The sequence below is a fragment of the Thunnus albacares genome, chromosome 10, assembly GCF_914725855.1.
Source record: "Thunnus albacares chromosome 10, fThuAlb1.1, whole genome shotgun sequence".
Lineage (NCBI taxonomy): Eukaryota > Metazoa > Chordata > Actinopteri > Scombriformes > Scombridae > Thunnus > Thunnus albacares.
In genome coordinates, this window is record NC_058115.1 from 20,753,268 (window position 1) to 20,779,321 (window position 26,054).

General features: G+C 40.1%; 2 protein-coding genes and 1 long non-coding RNA gene across 13 annotated transcripts in view; 1 reads left to right on the forward strand and 2 right to left on the reverse strand.

Annotated features, from left to right (window-relative positions):
* Positions 1–26,054, reverse strand: part of LOC122990380 — a 68,687-nt gene that overhangs the window by 20,949 nt on the left and 21,684 nt on the right. The window lies entirely within an intron of this gene.
* zic6 (zic family member 6) lies at positions 1,490–5,721 on the reverse strand. Its single transcript, XM_044363725.1, has 2 exons — positions 4,525–5,721; positions 1,490–2,628 (listed from the first exon to the last, which is right to left on the reverse strand). Exons 1-2 carry the CDS (start codon positions 5,483–5,485, stop codon positions 2,003–2,005), a joined length of 1,587 nt encoding a protein of 528 aa, XP_044219660.1. The 5' UTR covers positions 5,486–5,721; the 3' UTR covers positions 1,490–2,002.
* zic3 (zic family member 3 heterotaxy 1 (odd-paired homolog, Drosophila)) lies at positions 13,157–16,443 on the forward strand. Its single transcript, XM_044363726.1, has 3 exons — positions 13,157–14,464; positions 15,337–15,500; positions 16,132–16,443. The coding sequence occupies exons 1-3, from the start codon at positions 13,474–13,476 to the stop codon at positions 16,312–16,314; spliced, it is 1,338 nt and encodes a 445-aa protein (XP_044219661.1). The 5' UTR covers positions 13,157–13,473; the 3' UTR covers positions 16,315–16,443.

The following is a 26,054-nucleotide window of genomic DNA, read 5'->3' on the forward strand; positions in this document are numbered from 1 at the left end:
TTGCCGAGAAAGCTTCAAACAGAAATCTTCTCAGCATATTTTTCTAAAATAATGAGGCGGGGTTTTTTTGTTTTGTTTTGTTTTAGGTTTTTTTTGTTTTTGTTTTTTTTTTGGTTGTTGAAATTTACATTCCAAAACGTACAAAAAACAAGCAGACATTAACAAATATGTCAGGAAAATCATAACTTGGATGAAGTGAAGCAAACATTTTACTACCACCAGTGTGTGCATAAAAAAAGAAAACTTGCTCCTCTTGCTTTTTTCCCCAACTTTTTCAACTTTTATCACAAGCCAAATGAAACAGAACAACACATATCTGAGAGATATTGTGATTTTGAATAGTAAAATCCAGTAAAGTTATTAATTCAGACTCAAAGTGAGGAACACAAATTTTATGAATGTAAAAACCTTAATGGACTCAATTTTATGAATAAATAATGATGAATGGACAGTTTAGTTATTAGTACTTGGACAATATAATATTGTAGGGCTACAGGGTTATATTTGTGTGTGTGTGTGTGTGTGTGTGTGTGTGTAGTGTATGTGTGTATATATATGTGTGTGTGTAGTGTGTGTGTGTGTGTGTGTGTGTCAAAGAGAGAGAGAAAGAGGGATACGGAAAGAGGGAGAGACAGAAATCGAAAATAAAATTGATTAATTGGATATAAAATCAGCAAAGTGGCCTTGAAGTGGAAGCCAAAGGCAATATGGAGGACGTGCCTTCTTGAAAGAAACACATTTGTGCGTGACCTCGGCCATTATTGCGGTAAATACACCTGGACTCCAAAAACGCACGCATCCATGGCGCAGTAAACTGAACTTAAATTTGATTGAAAAGCTAGCGCTATTTGGCAGAAAATATGCTGACTGATAAACATAACCACTAGATTTTAGCCGGTCTGCAATGTCACTGTACACTCACAGGATATTTACCTCAGTCAAGTCAGTTCTATGCATTAAGGCCTGGCTAATAACTGACACAGGACTAAAAACACAGGAAATACTGTAGGCCGCTGGATGTGAGGATGTCCTGCGTATCCAGGCCACTGCACAAACCTGCAAATATGGCTTGGGCTACTGGAAATTATAAAAAGGAAAAAAAAAGTTTATGAGTTCACTATGAAAATGCATTGATTGGGTTTAACCACACACGCCTGATCAAAGAGAATATAGACACTTTAATAAAATATAGAATACATAATTAATTATACAGTAGCCTTATGTACAGAACTGTAGGCCTATGCTAATTAAACGTTTTTAATAGTATCACGAACACTGTGGTTTATGCTCACACTGGTCTTACTTTGCACAGAAATGTGAAATATACATATAATACAAACAGGAATACGAATGTGTAATGAAAAGGGGGCGAAAAGTGGAACTTAGGGGAAAAAAACCTACTGAGCCTCGCAGTATTTTAATTACAGACAAATCGTGCTTCAGGCCCATCACGCAGGCTTGTTAGGGCTCAAAATTAAACTTGAGAAAAGATATTTCAGATATTTATTTCATCTTGCGAAATACATAAAGACATGAATAATGTTTCTATACTTCCCCGACATACATTACACCTAATTTACATTCAACAAAGACCCCTATACGTAGGGCTACATTCAGCAAGACTTACTTTCCAGTAATAGCCTATAAGTTCAGAGGACCAAACACGCAGATTTCCATAAAATCCTTTGTCATTTTTTGTCTCTTAAGATAGATATCTTTAATAGTTATGCAACACGGCGAACAATTAGGCATATACACTTTGTAAAAAGTTCCTATAACCCACTGTGGGGAGATGCAGCTACGAGCCAAACCCGACCGAACAGGCCTCACGACAACAGATAAAGCTCGCCACATTTCGCAATGCAAAATTTCAATAGGATGACTCAGGACGTGTTACTAAATATTTCATACAACATTCACAAACATACAGATAGTAATAGAGATACAGCTTAGGCTATAACATGAAAATATAGGCCCAAAAAAATTGGGTCCCAACAGGAACTCAGAGAGACGGAATGTTATTACACTGCTTTGGTGGGAAAGAGTCCACGCCGCTGTGGCATGTGTACCATCCATTCACAATACTTTTCTGAAACGGAGAGGTGGAGGGGAAAGTCCTCGAGCTCTGGGCAAAAGTGTGACCTGTCTGGCCACAGGGGTACTGGGAGGACTGGGACCTGTAGCTGCCTCTCTGTAGTAACAAAGGGTCCAAGAGGGGCTGTGACCTGTGTGGGGAGTAGTCCAAACTGCTGTCAAACGTGTGATGGAAACGTGACCTCGGGGTCGACTCGTCTCGACTCTCTGGGGACAGGGGGACTTCTTGGGTTGAGGTGGGGGGTTGAGGGGGGCTGATCGGGCCTCCATCCGGGACTCGGGTTGACCTGGTCTCCGCAATGTGACCCCCGTCACCAGGACGCGCGTCGCCGCTTTTGGCTACGTGGGCCTTGTTGCAGTGGAGCTTCATATGCTTTCGCAGGGAGCTTGGGTGGGTGTAACACTTGTCGCAGCCCCTGACCTTGCACATGTAGGGTTTATCACTGGAGTGCACGTGAGAATGCTTCTTTCTGTCGCTGCTGTTCGCAAACCTCCGGTTGCAGCCCTCGAACTCACATTTAAAAGGTTTTTCACCTAAACGTGCAGAAAAAAAGAAATGACGGCGAGTTACGAATATGCTTTAAAGCCCGTGCATGCTATCCTTTGCCACATAAGTTACAACTTATGGCATATGTCAACTGAGTGCACTCCATATCTAACCATTTTATTTAAAAGGTGACCTTTAAAATCAAATATATGCACATCCAGACTCTACTGTCCACACTGTGAAATCACTATCAGATCTTCAGATCACCTTGATCAGTGAGCCGCTTTCCAGGCCACATCAGCCTTCATTAATGATGCCACAATTCTGTAATGATTTGCAATAAATTATTTAAAATGTGCAAAAACTGGCTACGACTTCTTAAAATACAGAGTCCAAACTAGTTGAGAAAACTTTAGTGCGGTCCTGATCGCAACAAGTGAGGCTGTGAGGCTGCGGACTAAATCAACAAGGCTGGAGTTGTAAGTAGCTTATAAACCTGCTAGGCCAAATGCAAAGATATGTTTAACTGCAGTGCATAGAATGAATCATTGCTATCAAGACGCTAATTGACCATTTTGCACAAAATTGCCTACAGCTGCGAGCTGTCCTTCCTGCACACATAGTGATGGGGCAGACAATCAGGAGCTGGACTCATAAATAAAAGTTTAATAGTGTCTGTTAAATTATCATTTTATAGGTCTGAGTTAATAGATGTCTGGGTTTTTGATTTAAAAAATACCTAATATATTTTCTGACATAAAATGTCTAATTAACAATTCACTGCGCATGTGCAGTTGTGTAATAACATATCATTAAGCGTCCCTTTTCTGTCTCTTTGCTTTCATTATATTCACACCAGAAGTAAAAGGAGATGCTTAATAAAAAGCCTATTTTCCCCCTCAAGCCTCTCTTTTTTCTGATGGCTATTCACTTTATTTGTTAATTATATTTGCAATTTGAAATTCCACATATCAGTAAAAATACACCTTGTGAGATCACGTTTCTACCACAATCACTGATGTCAGTGAGAATAAGAATGAAATCATATTGCGCAGTAAATCTTTATAAATAATATAGATGATGTGCTCATGTCAGGGACGCAGTAGGGAAAGCCCAAAGAAACTGAAAATGAAATACAATTTCATGACATAATTTCACACCACTCCATGACAAGTGACAGGCCGATCAAAGTGATAGATATTTAACGAGGAGAAGGCCATAAATGAATTGTCTTTTCCAAATAGGCCTCATCATGTTTACATTGATAATTATTTCCTTGTATTGACTGAGGTCATCCGTTTACCCACCATTAAATTTCCTCCTACACCACTGTGTGCTGTGCTGTACTACTGTTCCTGTGCACATGATATGAGTCCCTGGGAGGTAGAGACAGCGTAACGGCTACGTCACAGCTCTCCGGTGTCCCGGCATTTATTTAATAATTTCACTGAATGAAGTGGGAGAGGCACCCAAACCACTAGGCCCGCAGACTACACTCTTTTGCAGCGGTCTTACTACTACTCGTCTGTGTTTCCTGCAAGGAGCCTTTATATCCTTTTTTTCTTGTAAAACCAGGCAGCAGCACTAAAAGAAAGGGCAAGAAGCAGCGCGAGAAGCTTTGCATTACAACATTTTTTTTTAAAAATGGAGGCCTAAATAATACCAGCACCAAAAACCAACGACAACAACAACAACAATAAGAATAACAAAAATAAAAAGAATAATGCAGAATTTAGAAACACCCATAATCAATTAAATAATGAAAAATAAAAAATATGATCACACAAACAAACAGTGCAAAACTGATAAATATGAATGAAAGTTTTTGTGAAGTTGAAAAAACTGACCACATTTTAATTAAAATGTCACCGATCAAAATGTGTTGTTGATGTTATTATTATGGTATTTTTAAATTGTACATTTTGTTAGGGTTATTAACTAACCTGTGTGAGTCCTCTTGTGGATCTTTAGATTTTCTGATCTTGCAAAAACTTTCTCACAGCCGTGAAAGGGGCAGGGAAAGGGCTTTTCCCCTGTGTGGACTCTGACGTGGTTCACCAGCTTGTATTTGGCTTTGAAAGGCTTCCTGTCCCTCGCACAATTCTCCCAGTGACACACATATTCAGAGTGCTCTGGTCCTCCGACATGCTCCACTGTCACATGGGTGACAAGTTCATACATGGTCCCGAAGGCTCTGGAGCAAGGCAGCTTCCCAGCCCCCTCTTGGCCGTCACTCCACTTGCACACCAACTCATGCTTCACTGTTTGTTTTGAGCACCTGAGGAAAGCGTCGCCTCCTCCACGCTGAATTGCCATGTTCAGGGGCTTGTACAGACCCAGGAATTGGGTGACAAGTTGCTGGCTGTTTCCCTTGGGGCTGATAGTTTGGCCATAAGGGTGAGTCCGGGTGAGGAGGTCGCCAGGTAGACCCAGCATCATCTGGCTGCCGAGATCTCGAGTAGCGTCGCTGGAGCCATGGGCCTGCTCCTGATAACTTGTGAAAAAAGCATGGCTTCTGTTATCTCTGCAGCCGGGAAAGTCACGATACCTTCCAATCCCGCCATGTTGGTTAGCTCTTGATGCCAGTTGATCAGTGACGGGTGGCATGCCGGCTCCAGTAAGATTGGCTCCAATGATAATGCCCCTTGGGCTGTGCTCTAACCGGTGGCTGCTGGGGTATCCAGAGTCTGAAAAATTGGGAACCGAATGGTCAACATATGCACTGGACCTCGTCTCGGGGTAGTCTCGCAAATTGTGCGAGGGGCAGAGTTTTAAGGAACTGCCAGTGGGGTGTCCCATGTGCTCTCCTGCCAAAGGTGGCAGCACCACGCTGGGTTCAGTATTGCTCTCCCCGGGGTTGACGCAAGAGAGAGGGCAGCCACTAAACCTCGAAAGGCTTGTCATGTTTTGTTGTGAGTTTGGCTATGCGTTTGCAAAATAAACCAATTCGGCACTCAGGATGCACCTAGAAATTCTGTTTCCATTTTCCGTGTTGTATATCATCTGCATGTGAAATTCTTGGCCGTAAACTTCGCAGAAGTAGGAACCAGACTCAATTTCGTTAAAGTTGGTGTGAGTCCCATGCCGTTCACTTTGCCCTCTTGATTTGTGGCAATAACCGTGGTAGTAAAAATGCTTCGAAACAGGCCATGGTGCAATATAAAAGCACAGCAGGCAAACCTGCTTTTAAAAAGGGAGCTTTGGGATTGGTTGGAATGCGCTGTGATTGACAGGCGCTGGGTTTGTTTTAAAAGGGACACGCAGGCGTTCACTGCACGACTCCGTTTTCAAATATCGCAGAGAAAATGCTTTGAAATGTGCCGCGATACTCCCAAATATTGCTGCCTCTTTAACTTCAGGCTCCTTATAAGACCCCTTCTCTAAATCTCTACGTGTGGAAAAAAAAAACTACAGGTTAACGTTTAATACTAATCATCTGATAAAAGTCAAGTGATTAAATGCAGACATGAGCAAAACACAAGGCATTCACAGCCCGATCCCACATCTTTTATTTCACTGGAAATCTTGCCAGAGCAAATGTCCCACTCCTGCCCTGCAAGAATAACAGAGAGGCTGACCACTGCGTGTCCAGACCAATTACTGTCAAGACTCGCGTTTTGAGTGGAGTGCCAGTTTTGAAAACATTGAAAGTTACAGAAAACTCATTCTAACAATTAAACCAGCTATTTGAAATTATTAAAAACATCAGTAATGACCTTGTGAGCCACAAGCTTTTATGATCACAGAGTTGAAGGCAGCATGTTTTATTTAATAAAACATATGCTCTGGTGGAGGTAGGAGTATCTCTACATTACATTTTTACTTTAATACATTTTCATGAAGGCACATAAATGACTTTGTTGTCCTCATGTTATAGAAAAATACAACTTTGCTAAACTAAAGCAACAAGTACTACAGTAGTTCTACACGATGCACCGGGCCGCTCAAATATCTTTAATGTAAAAAAAAAAAAAAAAAAAAAAAAAAAAAAAAAAAAAAAAGTTATTTCATGAGGACATTTTCCAGCAGTGTAACTGGGGAATACTACAGAACAGGGTGCACTATTGTACGTTTAAGTCCAAAGTCGGATTGTGCAGACCATGTAAACTATTCTGTACACAAAACCCTTCTCATTAAAATAATTTAATAATCATTCATCTTGCAGCTAGCGCAGTTAGGCAGAGGTTAAGCTGCACTGTTGATAAACTTTCTTACTTTGGGGTACTGTGAGGACAGCAGCTCCAAGCTCTCCATGCTCCTCTGTGCACCACATATTTCTGCACGTTTCCTCGCTTTGACGTACGTGGCCCTGATTCTATCAACGCTACCTAGACCACTTTAGCCAAATTCCTTTATCTGTTGCTTTTAATTTAAATCTAAGTGAAGTGGCATGGGCTCCGGGCTGCAGCTTATAGGTTTAAGGTGAAAACCCTTTAAGATTGTAGCTAATGGCGGAATTTTCAACTTTTTCTGTAAAAAAAAAAAAAAAAAGAAAGAAAAGAAAAAAAACCCTTTCTACATTGTTATGCTGACGTCACCTGCAGTAGATCCTAGTCAGAGACAAAGCAAGGGGGCCCACTTGATATTAAGTGCCGCAAAATAGTAGACAGGCCCAGGACTGGCCTAATTCAGTCATGATTGTAATGGACGCTCATGTTTGTCAACCTTTAACCCGATGCATTTCCGAAAATGATTGAGGGTTGAAGGCCAATAAACCGAAAGTCTCCAATCTGTCATTCAGATAGCATAAAAGGGCTGACAGACCTGCGCCCTAAATCAATCCAGGTCTTCATTTGAAGCAAAAAAGAAAAAAGAAAGAAAAAAAAAAAGGCTAAACAAGACCTATCTAGAAAAACTCCACATTTGTGATTTATTACAATACGATTATATGAGTCTGTTTAGGCTCATCTTTCAATAAATGAGGCTAATAGCCAGTGAAGTGTGCGTTATATGGGCCTTTCATTGTAATATACTGTTTTAAGAATAACATTATTTAAATACTCATAACATCTAAATTTGCCTAAATGTTCAAATTACTTCTAAAGTGTTCATAACTTAATTAGAGTTTAGCCTAATAAGCACTTTTCCATAAATTACAAGTCTATTAATTTCTCTGTAATACAGTTTGTAAGTCTAGTAATGTGAGGGTAAGAATTTAATGAGTAAATCAGTGTGTTTAAAATTTGCCAGATAAGTTTAACAAAACTTTAATTTTATTGAATTTCACTTGGAGTGATAAGTTTAGCTTCACAGCAACATACAATATGATTACTGTATCACAGTAATGGAAAAGACGTGTGTACTGCAATTATTTGCTATTTTGTTTGGGACTTTGTCATGTTACTTTAACATCTTTCCAGATTTATTCTTTGAATTGGACAAAGTATCAGAAATCTGTAGCAACGTAGCATTTTAACTTTAACTACACATGAATGTATACACGGTTCCAGTCTAAATATCTCCATCATAACAAATTTTTGTTTTTTGACATCTACAATCCCCCCCCCCCAACCCTCCAGCTTTATACATCCATTTGTGTTGGTTTGGTTGACAGGCCAGACAAAATCCTAGTGACTGTTGCATTCAAAATATCACTCCCAACCATCAAAACATTCATGTCAGGGAATACTCTTTACATCCATAAGGTCCAAGTCACTCCCAATACAGTAAATATGGACCAAATGAAAGACAAAGATGCTACGCAGAAATGAAATGAATCAGCTCCCAGCACAAAAACCACAGTTTTAACGCCATTTTATAGACTGGACTGAAAATTCTGCAAATTTTCAATATTTAGCCGGCGATGGCGATGAGAAAAAATTCTTTTAAAATAACGTTAAAGAACTTGTTGGGAAAATATTCACAGAAAGGCGATAAACAAATGTGTACACATAAATAAGAATCGACATGTAAATATGTATATATGAATAAGAATCACTAACTATACTCCTCGGTGATTCAAGTGAATGTAACAAAAAATATTGTGGGAAAATAAAGATAAATAAAAAAGATAATAAAATAATTTCATCATGTATCCAAATGCGTGTGTGGCAGACAAACATAAAGTAACTGTGTTCATCTACAGTATGTGGTACTAACAAGGATGCCTCATGTGTGTGTGTGTATTTAAACAACTGCATGCATCAGTGTGGTGTGTGCTGCAATATTACTGATGAGGGATGGCAGTGCACAGTCTTGCCATGACTTTATGAAATTTAGATGAATTAACAGGTTTGGGATGAGTCCATTTGCAGACAGATGCTCCAGTAAATCACAGCAAGAAGTCAATTAGTCCTCTCCATCAGCCATATGAAGGCAAACACCAAATAGCAGTCACTCAAGAGCCAGCTGACCATATAATCTATGAAATATAGATAATGATTTGTGCAGCTCTTGTGCTATATGCAAGTGTTAACTTGTGTTGAATACCATGAAGCAAATGCAGAATAACGAAACACTTCTGAATCTGTGTTTCTCCAATGACTGACAAAAGAAAACAAACACATCCGCAGCACAAAAATATACCCGATAGCGATGTAATACAGTGAAGCATTACATTGTGAAATTACAAATTACAAACACAGTGAAATTGTCATTCGTCATGTAAAGCTCTAGTATCTATGGTGACAAAACCTGAGTAATCATCAGCTGCTACACTTGCACAAAAATATAAAACAACATTTGACACTTGCAGGCTACATATATTTGAAAATACAATGCATGATGTAAATATTTGCTTTGGCAAAACACTGAGCATTGTGAAAAATGGGAGGATGTGAATGTTGATTGTATTTAGTAAACAGTCGTACTGTAACTGAGACCAATGTGAGTCAAAATGGTAACTTATATTATTCAGATGATGTATGAAATCTGCTGTGTCTGCTGGATTCAAATATGAATGCAAACCAGAACCTGAACCTTATCCTGTTGAAGGCTCCAAAGAAAATGTTGTGGAAAATGCACCCCATGCAGCATACAGAAAACAACAATTAAGTCTCAGTTTTAAAAATTTGTGTAAAAGCACGGTCTGAGAGTTGGGATATACCACATTAAACCACAGCAAAAACCTGCAAGTTCATTCAACACAATGTACATTTCAGCAAAACAGTAAATGACTGTAGCATTCATTTATTCATTTGCACCGCTGGGATACATTTACCATTTTTCTGTCTGTTCAGAAGGTAAATATGGAAAACACATTCAAACACAGTGATATTTACTAAATAGAGGTAATACTGGGTTATGATTTTGCAGAATTTCACTTTTGTTTGGTCACTATTGAGTTAACTGCAAGTCCACAAACTTGTCTATACCACTAGCAGCCTGAGCCAGCCAAGTATAGTTGTAGGCTACAGGCCAGACAACATGGATTTAAAAAAGAAAAAAAAAAAAAAAAAATCACTCAACTTTGCTTTAAAAAAAAAAAAAAATCCTGAAATTTGGACTGCTACAGGCCAATTTGTTGAGATAAGAAAATAATTATCATGCATCTAGATCATTTATTCAAAAAGATGCAGTGAAATAAGCTTTAGTGTTACAGCTGCTGACTCTAACAAGTCTTGTTATAATAAATGTATAAATGTCAGTTGTTTACTATTAGGGCTGATGATTATTTTCTGCTCTTCAGCATAGGCCTACTGTCACAGAGGTATGCACACTACAATATTGTAATATTTTAAAAGGTAACGCGCATGCTCAGTTAGGAGAAGATTATGTTATAACCAATGGGGTATCCCAACGCCCAATGAGGTAATCCCAGCAGAGATAACTAAATAATCAAATTATACATATTGCACTCCTACAGAATAACCTGCTATATTTCAGACGTTACATTACGCCTACGTTGAATTACTCATAAAATTTTTCAAACTGTGTTGGACATTCGAGCTAAAGAAAATATGAAAATATTACCCAGCAGTTTTCTACAATTAAAATGAACATCTCTAGAGATTAAACTAAACACAACACATTGTATTTAAATATAAAAAAAGAAAATTCAACTAATCAAAAATTTTCAGAATTAAATAAAATAGGAATGTCAAAAAAAGAGGTGGTGAAAATGTCATAGCGGAGGGCGGCACGCTCGAGCACTGGTGTAAAATATTTTCTGGGGGAAAATGGCTGGTTTGAGTGAGCCAAACGGTTAACAAAAGTGCAGCTTTACAGGAGGTCTATAAAAGCTGTCTTTCCCTCTGTTTCTTAAGTTTCCCCATTTTCTATTGTCCAGTAAAAATACTATTAAAGCTCTAAAGCAGTCTGCTCCTTTCATAAAAGGCAAAGGCAGATTTTTTTTAAAAAAACAACAAAAAAAACCCAAGAATTGTATTAAACTAATATTCTTGCAATTCTAAGTATATCCTAGCTTTGTCACGTCACAAATAATTAGAAAATGTGTGTTTGAAGCCTTCACAGTCTCATTTCACATTTGAGGAATTAATTAAATAAATAAATATTCAATAAATATCACTATACCAGAAGAGACCTGCAGTAGTTTAAGATTGTTCATCATGCAACAGTTGCTTTACATTAGGCCTAACTGATGACAGCCCCCCCGCCCTCCACCCCCCCTTTTTCTCAGCAAGAGCTCAGTGCCTACGCTGCTCTGTCGCTCACAAACCTTTGTGACTCATTTAAACCATGTTACTTAATTATTTCACAGTGATAATATGGCTGCAAATACACGGCACACATAACCTTAAGGGGCTTATTGAGCCTTCACGTTTCAACGAGCCAATAAAATATGGAGGGAATATAGGAAAACCTTAACAGGCTGCTTGTCACTTGTGGAGGTTCACAAAGGTCGCCATAAATCTCATACTGCAAAACTGCAAAGGAAAACTCCGTTAACGGTGTGTGCGTGCGTGTGTGTGCGTGAGTGAGTGTGTGCTTGTGTGCGTGCGCGCGCTTGTGTGAGATGTGTGTGAAGACGAGTGTGTGTGAGAGTGAAGGGGGGAGTAAACTGTTAGAGGTTATGCCTTGGTGGTGAGAGAGAGAGAGAGAGAGAGAGAGAGAGAGAGAGAGGGTGGGGGAGAGAGAGAGAGAGAGAGAGAGAGAGAGAGAGAGCAGCATACGGAGGAAAGGGGGAGATGGAAGGAATCTCATTCGTCGTTTTGCTTCTAGATAAGTTGTTGAGGTTATGTACAAAAAGCGCAAGTGTACTAATGTGCACGACGACCATAAAAAAGAGAGGTATGCAGGTCCTCACAACAATTAAATTACCATATGAGTAACAGGCCTAAACAGGCTATCTTCACTTCAAGAAAACTAAATCCCACGCAACCTCCAGAGCCCAAATATAATAAACTGTAGATTTACACATTTCCACAACATGCACTTCACACTGGCATACCTCATATCAGCTTCTTAGTCACACTGAAAGACGACAGATAAGTAAGAAAACTCACCTTTTCAATCTACAACTCTTTCTCGAGGAAATGTTCTGGGAGTGAATGCGGTAGGATGAGGGCGAAAGCAGAATGAAGGACTGATTTGAAGATTTTTTTTTTTTAGTCCAGATCCCCTAAAATAAAGAATGTGAGCTCCTTCCTGGGACAGATTGAGGGGGGGGGGGGGGGGGCGGGGGGGGGAGAAGGATGTGAAAGGCTTGGAGTTAAAAAGCGCCGCTTGAAGCACTCAGCGCGTCTCTGAACTTGATCAGATTTTATGTGTCCTGCAGCGAGTCAGCGGCAGCCCTGTGAAACTTGCTCAATGGCACGAATTTTTTGGCTGAGCGAAAAAATCTCAGGATATTACAATTACTGCCATCTTTCTTTCTGTCTTTTATTCCTCCGTCTTACACCCTATAGAGCTTTGCAAAAAAAAAAAAAAAAAAAAAAATACCCCCTCCCCTTTCAAGCGGCTTCAAGAAAGCCACATTTTGGAACTGTGCCAAGTACATTCAAGTTTTCAGTTAATAAGAGCCAAACTGGTGACATGAAAGAGAAAAAGAACGCAGATAAGTCAATATCTGTAGATATATCAATATATAGATAGATATATTGATATATATAGATAGATAGATAGATAGATAGATAGATAGATAGATAGATAGATAGATAGATAGATAGATAGATAGATTAGTAACGTGCAGGCCCTCTAACAAGTTATATTTTCTTTCCAAATGTATTGAAAAGTTTTTTTAACCCACTAAAAATGACAAAATAAACGTATTTCACGCTGTAGATTAAGTTCAGAAATATTGTTTCTGTAAAATTTTATAAGTTCCTCTAAGTTTTGGACGGAATCTGGTTATTAAAAACCTGCAGCAAGTTTTACAGCCTGTACGTATTCTATTTATTTATTTTATTTATACAACTGTTGTGGAGTTTCTTGTGGAGTAAATCGCGTATAGCTTCATGAGACATGCGCCGCACGTATAACACATAAGATCTGCGCTAGAGTGCTCTGTATACCTGCAAAATAATGCCTGTAAGAGCCAATCAAATGAACCCAATCGAGACGACCTGCCATCTTCAATACCAAACTGTGCCAATCACCAGAAATCTAGCCAATTAACACCCTCCTTCGAAGTCACGTGTCAGAGGGGTAGCTGAGCGCTGATTGGCTGTCGTAGCACTGCCTCCCGAGTTCATTTATGTTCTGGGAGTGAGTGATTGACTTTATCAGTCCAAGGACATCATCCGCCTGGAAAGGGGGGGAAGTTTGATCCTCTTTCTCACGGATCGCAGTCAACGGGAGTTTTTTTTCTCCCAACTCTTTACGCATAGGATTTTTCCCCGTTTTGGCTTGGTTTGTTTTTTTTATTTCAGGATTTTTTTTTTGCAAAAACGTGGTAAATCTCCGCGCGGCGTCTGCAGCTTGCGCGCTCCGCTAAACTGGATTTTAAATTTATTTTCTGTTTTCTTCACGTCTCCTAAGTTTGCTTCAAGCTCATGACTATGCTTCTTGATAGCGGTCCGCAGTTTGCATCGTTAGGAATGGGGGGTTTCGGGACACCACGGCACCACGAAATCGGTAACAGAGACCCTAGTCTGGGACTGAATCCATTCACCGATTCCTCCCACTCCGCAGCATTCAAAATCAGCCCTGTGGCTCACGATATTGCCTCCAGCCAGACATCAGCTTTCACCCCGCAAGCCACTGGATATGCAGCTGCGCTGGGACACTCTCACGGCGGGCAGGTGGGCTCGTACGGTGGGGGAGCGTTCAATTCAACACGGGACTTTCTCTTCCGGAACCGGAGTGTTGGAGAGTCCACAGCGCCGAGCGCCCAGCATGGGATCTTTGCAGCTTCGGCGGGGAGCCTCCACGGGCCGCCCGGGATCACCGATAACCCCGGACATCTGTTGTTTCCAGGACTTCACGACCAGGGGGTGAGCCACACTTCACCGAGTGGACATGTAGTTAACAGCCAAATGCATCTTGGCTTACGCGGGGACATTTTCGGAAGACCTGATCCGTACCGTCCGGTCGCAAGCCCTCGGACGGACCCCTACGGGGCTCAGCTCCACAACTACAACCATCCTATCAATATGAACATGGGGATGAATGTGCCGACACACCACGGTCCAGGGGCCTTCTTTAGATACATGAGGCAGCCGATAAAACAAGAATTATCCTGCAAATGGATAGACGAAAACCAGATGAACAGACCCAAAAAGACTTGTGATAGGACTTTCAGCACCATGCACGAGATGGTCACTCATGTGTCCATGGAGCACGTCGGCGGCCCCGAGCAGAGCAACCACATCTGTTACTGGGAGGACTGCCCGAGAGAAGGGAAATCTTTTAAGGCCAAGTACAAACTCGTCAACCACATCCGTGTGCACACGGGCGAGAAACCGTTCCCATGCCCGTTCCCCGGATGTGGGAAAATATTCGCCAGATCGGAAAATTTGAAAATCCACAAAAGAACACATACAGGTAGGCATCAACAATACGGTGTAGCCTAATGGTGTGCGTAAAATAACATTTAGAGCGCGTAGCTATTCAGAATAGAAGTGCTGTGCCTTAGATATTGTTTCAGAGTGCTCCAAAAATGTGGGTGCATGTTTTTGTTGTTTACAAGAACCATTTGAGAACTTGGTCCCACATTTAACACGCTGAATAGTTCTTAGTGTTGCTCTCAAATTGTTGTTTGTGCTGTTTTTTCTTTTTCTTTTTCTAAGCACTCTGATAAATCAGCTGTGGCTCAATAATGCACAAAAATGTGATGTAGTTCCCTCGAACAACTTTGGTGTGTTGTTAAGTCTCATTAATACGTGTAGCTTTTGTGCAGAGGAGTTGTGTGTATTCACTCCTTATACTGTGTATAACGATAGACACTTTACTCACTTGTCAAAGTTTAAGTGTGGTTCTATTAGCTGTGTTAGGCTATTTAGGCAGACTAAGCACTCTATGCTTTATGTGCGTCATGTACAATTGCTATTAATCATTTTCTGCCCGTGTTTATATTTCTCGCCCTTGTTCACCCATTACATAGTGCAGAAAATGCCCTGTTGATTCAGTGTTTACTATATAAGAGCAGACGCACAGTGCAGGCTAGTAGTAGCATGAAGGAGCAGGCCTCTTGAATAAATAAAGCCTGACAGAGCAGCGTGTAGTAGTGGAGCTGTATCCATGTCTCCCCGAAAATGTAGGTTACTCTGTTATATAATAGGCTGCAGTCTGCAGACAATTTACATCTCCGGGCTTCTGGGTTTACAGGTGGTGTTACAATGGGAGTTTGTTTGTGGACTATTGGAGTAATTCACGGTTGTGTGTGTGCGTATGTGTGTGTGTGTTTAATCCTGCAGGTGAGAAGCCGTTTAAGTGTGAATTTGATGGCTGTGACAGACGTTTCGCCAACAGCAGCGACAGGAAAAAGCACATGCATGTGCACACATCAGACAAGCCATACATCTGCAAAGTGTGCGACAAGTCATACACACACCCCAGCTCTCTCAGGAAACACATGAAGGTAATTAACGTCTTCATTACTCCTTAAACACATTAACACACACATACACACACATACACACACACACACGCACATACACGCACAGACACTCCACCACCCCCCACAGACAGGGACTATCACAACTTCAGGCACTTTTTAAGTTGCAATATCACTGTCACACTGCAAAAAAACACAATTTGAGATGCATTTAATCTATTAAGGGAACTTAAAATCTTAGTTTAACTTAACTGAAATATAGTAACACGTGGGTTGTGCGTATTCCACTTGTAGTCATTCTTTGATACTACACTCACATTTTCCTCTTTGTTTTGTTTAATAAAGTAGCGTCTTTCAAAGAAAAAAAATAGTTATGCATCCACTGATATTTTTTTAAAAACCCATTTACTTTTAAGGAAAACTACATTTTTAGATAAACACAAACTGCATGTTGATGTGGGTACTTTTTTTTGCAGTGCAAAAGATGCCGTACCTGTTTGAAGTTTGCTGTGCTGTTAAAGTTGCCCTAAATCCAGACTTAATCTCCTCTATCAAGCCACTTTAAATGCACATTGAGGATTAATGAATAGTATGATTCAGTGTCAGCGACTGACTGTTCATGTCGCCCTTGCTTTTTTTTTTTTTTTTTTTGCAGGTACATGAGTCTCAAGGATCTGAATCGTCTCCAGCAGCAAGCTCCGGTTACGAGTCGTCCACACCGCCAGTGCTGGTTTCAGCCACCACCGAGGACCCGACAAAAACACCGCCGTCAGCCGTGCAAAACACGTCTGGTCACAGCGAAGGACTGGCACCCAACTTTAATGAATGGTACGTTTGAAGTCAGAAGAACAAACTCTCTTCTCAATGTGGACTACGGGGTTGAGGATAAATGAGGATTAAAAAAAAAAAAACCTTAAAAACTATTCCTGTTCACACTTCACACACACACACAAACACATACACACACGCTCTCTCCAACACACACACACACACACTCTCTCTCTCTCACACACACACACACACAAACACTGTCAGACACACACAAATGGGATTTTGGGACAACAACAACAGGAGATGAGAGCAAAAGCCAGCACCAAGCAGGCCACGTCCGTTCTCAGGATCACGAAATTTGACTTTTATTCCGCAGTTTTGAGGAAATCAAATCAATCACGAATAAAACAAAAACGTAATACTTTCTCAGTATAAATAAATGTTTTTTTTATCTTTTAGTTTACAGATTTCAGGAAAAAATTGTTTTATTTTTCATTTTATGTATTTTCTCAAATTTTTATTTAAAAAAAAGAATAAAAAGGAAGATTATTTCACGCTGTTTTATATGAAGGTGACGCGCTGTTGTCGCCTCTTCAATTGATTGTTGGAACTTCAAACAGTCTTAAGAAACGTGCCAAAGTCTTTGTCATGAACTTGAACACAGAAAAAAAAAAATCATAAATAAATATTATACTCGTGAATGTATTTCCTTGTTTGATGGGGTCGAATCTGTTGTCAACGTCCGTTTTCAGGTGGAGAAATGTGGTATTAGGTTACGATTGTTACCGTTGAATATAACGTTGCCTTTTGTTAATACCGTTGTAAATACATATCCATGATGCCATATTTATCAATTTGTAATTTAATTATGGGTATAAGTTCTGAAACTTAAATGATATTTATGGAAATGTTTTCTAACAAGAACTGTACAGTTTTGGTCATAACCAGCTTAACATTGAACAAATGATAAACTCTAAAGCTCCAACATCGCGATTGTATCCTTCTGTTTTTTTGTTTGTTTGTTTTTTTTTCTTTTCTTTTCTTTTTAACCAATAGGCCTACATGTGTCTTATTTGGATCGAAGAAATCATCTATATGAATATTATGGATTTGTCTATAGTATATAATGCAGATATTTCCGTCACTTTTATTTTGTTTATGAGACCATTGACATGTAAATCATTGACTTTGTAGAACTGAGTTCAGTTGAGCTGAGAAGCTATAAAACGGTTCTGTTGATATCTTTATTTTTGGTTAAATTTCAACTTTTTTGTGTATTTTACTTTTATAGAATCAGAAATAGATGTCAATTCGTAGCATAAACTCAGTATTGAAAAAAATAAACCCATCAGCCTATTGCACTCTTCCTATAGACGAGTGTAAAGTTCATGATTTCCAAATCAAGGTGACAGTATTTTGAGTCTTTCAAATTCGGGTCAAGCGCCCAAATATATGCGCCTGTATGGCAATCTTTATAGTTCCAGCAATGTCTTTGTGCAAGTATGTTTAAATGTGTGCATCGGCAACAATGGAACTGTCACAACACAGTATCTTCAAAAATAAAAAAAGTTTTTTGTCTGTCAGCTTGCATTGTTTTAAATGTAATTCTTCTGTGAAACTAAGCGTGTTATTTGTTGTGGTGTTGCATATAGAGCAGTTTGATTACACATTTGCTTGTTTTGTGTGAATAACTTGTCAAGATGGCATTTTTTGTGTTAACAAAATTTAGTGGAAGGAATTCTAGATCTATGTGGGTTGGGGGGAGAATACGTTCAGTGGCAAAAAGAGTTACAGCATTGCATTGTAACCTATTCTCAAGAATTAAATATTATGCATACACAAAGTATATTGTACTCATATGAGAACAATTTCAGACCACCAGCACTACTTTTAAAATAAAATGTAAAAAAACAGTACCTCGTGACAGTGATATATGAAATAAGTTTATTTAAATAATTTAAGGAATATATGTTTTATATGCTATTTTCTATACCTTAATTTAAAAGAAGTACTTTTTCTTATTCCCGCCACCTTTCTGCCCCATGTCCAGAGGTCAGAGAAAAATATCTGATGTATAAACACAGCTAGAATGTGATGTTGTAACACTTTCTGGGAGAAATGGGTCACACTCCAAGTTATTCCTGAAGAGCAAAAATGTTTTACTGATGAACTGTGTCACTGTGCCACATTGAGGCAAACCATGTTACAACAGCAGGCCTATGCGTTAGCCTTTGTAGCTACCAGAGGCAAAAGGTTCCTTGTACTTTTTAGGCTACTGTATGTTGGTTGATTTGTTTTACCAACTATTTATGAAGAAATGTGAACGGAAATTTTGATTGAAATTAAAAAAACATTATGAAAAGAGACTTTCAGACTGCGACGTTGATTATTATCACCATGATGTTGTTCTGCTCCCTGCATCTATGCGCATAAAGCCGACACTCTGTTTGCCATGCTGTTTGTATCAGACTAGTAGGAGTCACTTGAACTTGACACTGATTAAGGCGCCATCTTAGTATCTTGGCTGTGTGTGTGTGTGTGTGTGTGTGTGTGTGTGTGTGTGTGTGTGTGTGTGTGTGTGTGTGTGTGAATACTGGGAAGTGGAAGTTAGAGAATCACTTTTCGTGGCAGAGAGTAGGGGCTTAGACTGGGAGGGGGTCTTTCGTGTATGGCTACAAAAGTTGCACATGCAAAGTTTTTTTTTTTGTTTTGTTTTTTTTTAATGAGCGCTTACACATTATAATAATCCTAACGTGCAGACTGGAAGACGGGCAACTGAGGACACTGTGTGACCGTGAAAGTGGAGTGGGATACGTTGCCAAAAGTGGCGCTGCCTCAGCGTCTCCCACTACCCGATTAACAAGGAACCGCTTCATAAAAACAACCAAAGGAGTTAACTCACATCAATGGACGCCATAATAAGCATTTAAACGGCGAAAATAATCAGTCTGAATCACAACAAGAGCTCATGCACAGGCCTGAAATCTCTAATATTATACAGTGTCATTTATCCAGTGTTTTAGTGAACAAAATCCGTTTAAATGAAAGAGAAAAAACAACAAATGAACGTTGTGCTATTTGAAACACTAATTTAAAGCGGAGACTTTACTGTTTTACTTGCCATTGGAGTTAATCTCAGCTAAAACAGAAGAGTGTTACCCTCACAAGGTGTTTCAACCCCCCATCCCCTCACACACACACACACAACACACGTATACATACACAACCCCCAAATATCCTTCAACTATATCCTATTTATTTAACTCAATATTTAGGAATATTGACTCACATCTGTTTCTAACTTTTGCGCAAGCGCACCCATTGCAGTCCGTTTGATTTCATTTCTTTTCACCCCCTTCCCTCAACGCCCCTCTTCCCCATCCCATCCTCCCTCCCTCCCATGCCCGGCTAGTCTAGTCGCACATTTCAAGTTCCTCCTCTCAGACACCGTGACGTCAAATAACCGAGACCCGGCTTTCTCCGAAACACGACGGGCTCACATGGAGGCTGCATTTTTACGCATGCATCAGTGATGTGCTTGTTGCCGCTATACAGAAAGGTGTCTGCGCTCTGACCTGCAGTAGGTGATCATCATAAGAGCAGAAGCAAAATAGGTTAAATGAATACATAAAAAAGATTTATTTTTTTAAAACACCGGAACATGGATTAGGCTATATCTGTTCTACATTGCCATTACACCGATTTGATATGGATGCGGGTCATTGCTGTCATATTAAACTGGGTGTAATTCTGCAAATAAAACGGCGGGTGGCTTTTAGGTGTGTTTACCTTCACTAGCCAGTGTTATTGACTATGCACGTGCTTTATGCTGACGCCCAATAGGCTGCAAGTCATCGTTGCCAGATTAGGCTATATGAGAAACTGGAGCAGGCGATGCAATCCAGAGAGGAAGAGAAAAAACATGAAAGGCTCCTTTCTGGTGGATTCTCAATGGATTAGAAAGCAGTGACGGTCACGTGGATGCAGTTGTGTGAAGACTAGCGGCTGTGGGCTATCACAACAATGAATCCGCTGCAGCAGACTACAACTGGCTCTGAATTACGTTAGCGCTCATTCATCTCAAGTTATCTTATGGATTGCTATACTGGGCTGCAGTCTGTGGACCCGGAGGATGGCAGCTGAGTGTTGGCAGCGTGCAGTAGCCTATAATCTCTATCTGCCTATAGGGTCTGCCTGTAGTATCCGGAGGAAGAAGGGAGAGGAGGCTGCTGGGGGAGAGTGAGGGTTTATTCTCTTTGAAAAAAAAATAGGGATGACTTGTAGACTACTCCTGGCTCGCGCCTGTCGCTGAAGTTTGATATCGGATTGATTGGTCCACCCCGTCTCCCTTCCTCCGTCTCTTCAGTCGCAGAGTATTTGCTGGCTAAGCAGGAGAGCGCGCTCTAAGAGGATAAACCGACTCAAGCAGGTCCCCAACGCCTTTTGTCACGCAACGGAGGCTGTGATCTTAATAAGCCCAGTGGCTAATTTATCACTCATTCATAATTTAGCAATTATTAGACGCAACATGCATAGACTTTATCTCAATGAATTTAAAAGTTACCCACATTTGTAAAAAGCTATAGCTGTGCATGGAGGACTGCTTATTTGATGCTTTTAGTTGGCGCTGTTAATGCTTTTACAGTGAGTGAGGTTGTGCAGGCTGCAGAATCTTGCTCAAGGGCACTTAAGCAGGGCACTTGATGGCTTATTGGCTGATTAGGTTTGCTGAGACATTCGGGATCGCAGTTAACCCATGCACATCATGACTAAACTCCCGTCTGTCACACCCCAGGATGTTGAGATTTCCTCCCATTACTGCTCTAAATAGACAAGATGCCGCCAAAATTGAATCATCGTGAATTAATTCAGTAATCTGAGCGTTTGTGTGTGTGTGTGTGTGTGTGTGTGTGTGTGTGTGTGTGTGTGTGTGTGTGTGTGTGTGTGTTTGAAATGCAGGGTTTATCTTTCCACATATAGCAACGGAACAAGTTAACATAGTGGATTACTGAGTATTTCTGGCAGTGGTTTCTTTAATCAAGGCATTAAGCCTGCACGGGTAACCTCAATATTTTGTCACTAAACGCACCGTGACAATTAGATTGAAGTGAGATGGATTTATAACATCATAAGGAGGAAAATATGTCTTGATAAAACAAATAATTGCAAAAAAAAAAAAAAAAGCTATAACATACATCTGATAATTGCTAAACCGAGGGCTTCCATTAGCGCGGAAGTTGATGTGCTCGCCAATTATCGATGCTTATTTCACCTCCAGCAGGGCGTTGAATATGCATTCACAAAGTACCTTAATCCACGGTGTGTCTTTATATTTTAACGTGTTTCATGGTTTTTGTGATGCAAACTGGTTAACACAATGGCTTTGTCTTTGAGTTCAATTATTCGTCAAATGACTCTTAAGAGACATTTACATACATCCCACCATACTGTATAGTTTAGCCTGCAGGCATTTCTCCTGATGAGGAAATGAGTGAAAGTGTTCGGCCTGCCATTTCTGAAACATTAAGTGATATGAAGCTACTCAATGAGTGCAGTTCCTAAAGCACGTGTACTGTACTTGGATATAAGTAAGCCTAAAAAATGCCTAACAGATCAGTCAAACTCATTGTTTCAGTGGCTAAATGTGCACAAAAACAGCCCACAGCACACATAAAACATCCACCTCTCAACTAATATTTCTATTATGCTATGAGTTGAAAGACACTATTAGTAGGATGTCCAACAGGAGACAGCCCTAATTCCCCAACATCTGGCGGGGTGTCAGAAACTTGATGAATTCCTTATCAGAGCAGGCGCAGAAATCAACGCTAATAGGTCCCCGGAGTGGAGGCTCCGGCAAATGCTCATTCAGCAAAGCAGATGTTCAGCAATTGTGCTTTGCGTTTGTCTTTTGACAGATATATTTTCAACACTTTTGAGAGGTGGTAAATGGATAAATGAGCAATTGACATCATTTTAATAACCCGTTGCTCTGCCCTGCACGCTGCGGTTTCCCTCAAAACCAGCGCAATAACAAGAAGTCCCCCAGAGGAGTGCAGGCTACAGTTTTATGAATCATTGAACAGCAGGTTATTGGAGAAGGTGTGATGATGAGTTTTTAATTGTTCAGCAGACCAAAGTGTCATCGTCTGTGATTCAATTTTAATTAAAAGTAAAACAAAACAATGCGTTTGGCCGTCAAGTAGTCTGCAAAGTCAGCTAAAAAGCTGGATTTGTTTCTGCTTGCGTGGATGGCGTGAGTCAACACTTTGAACGAACCTTTCACCTGAGAGCCTCCCCTCTGTCCCGGGACAACCTCCAACTCGCAGGACGGCTCTCCCCTGAGGGGACGGACAGCAGCGCTCACATATTCATCACCCGCTCAAAATAAAGAGGACAATGCTCGTTAATGTCCCCCTTTCTTGAGATAATGAATTAGAATTGGATAGTGCCTTTCCATTATTTAAAGACTTCATTCATCGCCTCTCGTAGTAATTTTCCTGCGCTTGCGCGATAGATAGATAGATAGATAGATAGATAGATAGATAGATAGATAGATAGATAGATAGATAGATAGATAGATAGATAGATAGATAGATAGATAGATAGATAGATAGAAGTTCCATCACAAAAATGTGTATCACTACTACAACACATTGAGAAACAAAAGTAGCCCTTATCTCTTGCACAATCCCGATTTGTGCCCCAGAAATGCCAATCAATGCAGTAAAAGGCGAGCTCTGGTTGCATAATGTTTGCGCAATCTTTAATCCGTTATGGATATGCATGAGGCAGGGATAGCACCGTGAATAACAATCCGCTTGATCCCGCCACAGCCTCAGCACGTGTGTGCGCGATTCCTGGCATCGTCACACAATGAGAGGTTGACACACTTTTTATTTTAGGAATAGAGTTCACTCACCTTTATAGAATGACACTAATCTTTGTGATGTAAACTCATGAAACACAACATGGTAAATATCGCCACACCGATAGTAGAGGCTCATTCCGCCAGAGGGAATACACCAATATGCTACTGGGAATATATATTTTTTTGATTTGTTTGTTTTATGATAAGTTCATGTCAGTCTTTATCCACCTGTTTATTTACCTCTACATCACTGTCTCCATCAGGGGCGGCCCGTGGCATAGGCCACATAGGCCCAAGGCACGGATATGCTTGCTTTGGAAATACGCACTCGCATGTTTTCATCTGGTTTGATTTTCAAAGCCTTACTGGTCCGTCAGCTTTTCCGTCCGACAGCCACAAAACTTCATGTGCTACCTCAGGCCACGCCAGCAAACACACATTGACTGGCACCTTGACCCCCACTTGTCTTTTGTCTGGAGGACTTGGGGGTGCTTGTCTGGGCTGTAGGTACCATTGTTGCACTTCATTTTAGTGCGAGTTCATTTTGAAGTTCATGGACTGCAGGAACTACTGTTGCACTTTTTTGGGGGCTCCAATTTAAATCTCACCTAGGGCATCAACATAGTCAGGACCGGCCCTGGTCTCCAATTTCTATTAATAACACCCGCTTCCAGCATAATAAAGTACATAGAGTCAACATTGGCGACTGTTACTCCAAGAACATTGAAGTCATTATTTCCCAAAAGATGAAGAGATCTGATGTGATTTAGATTATATTGGTGCCTTCAGTGAATCTTAATATTCTACACAATGCATGCATGATAAACCTTTTCAAGTGCTGTAGACTCACTGAAATGCAGTTGATCATCAGAGTATAAAAGTAAAAATATGTAAGTGAGTAAAATGAGTCCCAAATTTGTCCTCACACTTTTAATTGTGAGCCAGTGTTAGTTTTCACCACTTATAAACTTTGAATTTCAAATTTGACTTAATTTTGACCTTGAAATTACATGTGAATTTTAAGCAAAGTACTCAGAAGGAGCACATTATAAGATATCTACTAAATAAATAAATTTTGTTTCAAAGGTAAATATCCTAATTCCTTGCCAAAATCTCTACAAGTTCCATCATAATTTAGAGAATCACTAAACTGCTGTAACAAATAATTTCTTTACAAATAAACAAGAAGTATCTTTGTGTGCATTTTCAGCTGCTTTCTAAGTGATTACCAGGACTAGAAGCCACTACAAAAAAATATTACTGTGTTTTTTAACATCTGTGGCTACAGGCAGTGTGGGAAGATGACTGTGAAGAAAGAGGAAATGAGAGACATAATAGCAAACAGAAGCCGGAATCCATAACAACAACAACAACAACAACAACAACAATACAGGCTTGATTTTCCATATGTAGTGCTCAGGCCCTTGTTGTTCTCTTGTAAGCCCATAATCAGAGGCGATCTTACTGTAATAAGATGAGTTTGGGTAGCTGGGCCTTGCAGGAAAGCACCAGGTTTGTGGGTGTGTGGGTGGGTGGCAGGGGTTCTACTGCTAAAGGAGAGTGATATTCAACAGCTGTGTTATACAGGTTTTCAACAGCCATAATAAAAAGTGTTAGACATAGCACCAGTTATTTTCTCCCTACTTTTCCACTAATCTAGACTCAACTCTCCCACTGTGCCTTTTGGCCCACAGTACACCAACTGCCTCATATTTTCACAGCATTAGATATACTATTATTCTGTGTTTTGGGTTGGGGTTTTTTTTTTGGTCTTTGGATATTTTCACGGATCTGTGTTGAACTAACCAACAAAGCAGTCAAAGACATTTTCTCCCCTTGAAGTATCAGCAATCAGTCCCATCATGATGGGAAACAATACAGTGTGATTGAACACCTTCAACTTCTGCCATACTTGCTGGACAGTACAGATTTTTTATTTTTTTTTCTATAAAACGGTCCCCATCCTGGGACAATAACAGGCAAGCCGTATTTGGAAAGGGAGGAGGAGGTGTAGGAGAAGAAAAAGGGAACCAGGTAGGAGGGCCTGGTGAAGGGAGGGGGGGGGGGAGGGAAAGCCAGGTGCTGGTGGAAATTGGCAGGCGATTGCCAAAGCGACCTCATGCCAGGATAATGCATGGGGCCATAGGTGTCCCCCAAGCCAATCCCAACCCTCATGCTGATAGCTTTTCAATGCCTGTGGGACAATCTCTCCAATAATTGCTTTTCCTGTTTCAATTCTGGTCTCAGGGCCAGTAACAAAAGAGAAGGGACTTTGTTTCTCACAACCATGGCAAAAGTGAGTATTGTATTTGGAGCCATTTGTATTCACCATATAGTTATGAAAGGAGCTACAATTTATCTTAGCATGTTATGCAAAACACCAACCAGTGGGTTTAAATTTTGATTAAAAGATCACCTCAAAAATCACACCCAGAATGATTGAGAGTATGCTTTCAATAGTCTGTATGATTGGCAGATCCCTCCTTAATATATCACACATTTTCCTACAGGGAACCCTTGGAGGTTGCAAACTAATCTCCTGTTTGTTAAAAAGTAACATAGCCAAATATTTTCATATGTATCTCTGAGACACCCTATCCATCCTCAGCTATGATGACCGATGACATATTTCTCTCCTGATGGAGGGAGAGAACCTCAGCGGGCCGCAGTGAAACCTGAAACCTCTCTCCACCGTTCCCCCCCAAAAAAGTCCCAAAGTTAATGGAAAGTTTGACTTGTTGCTCTAATAACAATAATAGTAATTTCAAAAACTTTTTTCCCCCTTAAAATAAGTTATTCCCACTTAATATTTTTTTTCAATTCAATGTAACTTTGAATATTTAATATTTTAAAAATCCTTAAATCTCTAAAAAGTAAGTATATTCAAAGCACAATTTGTTAATATTAATACTGCTATTATTAAGTAGATAGATTGG

Coding starts and splice junctions, on each gene's coding strand:
- zic6 (XM_044363725.1), bottom strand. CDS start 5,485: ATGACAAGCCTTTCGAGGTTTAGTGGCTGCCCTCTCTCTTGCGTCAAC. Junction 2,629..4,524: donor CCACAAGAGGACTCACACAG/GTTAGTTAATAA, acceptor CTGCACGTTTAG/GTGAAAAACCTTTTAAATGT.
- zic3 (XM_044363726.1), top strand. CDS start 13,474: ATGACTATGCTTCTTGATAGCGGTCCGCAGTTTGCATCGTTAGGAATG. Junction 14,465..15,336: donor CCACAAAAGAACACATACAG/GTAGGCATCAAC, acceptor TTAATCCTGCAG/GTGAGAAGCCGTTTAAGTGT. Junction 15,501..16,131: donor CTCTCAGGAAACACATGAAG/GTAATTAACGTC, acceptor TTTTTTTTGCAG/GTACATGAGTCTCAAGGATC.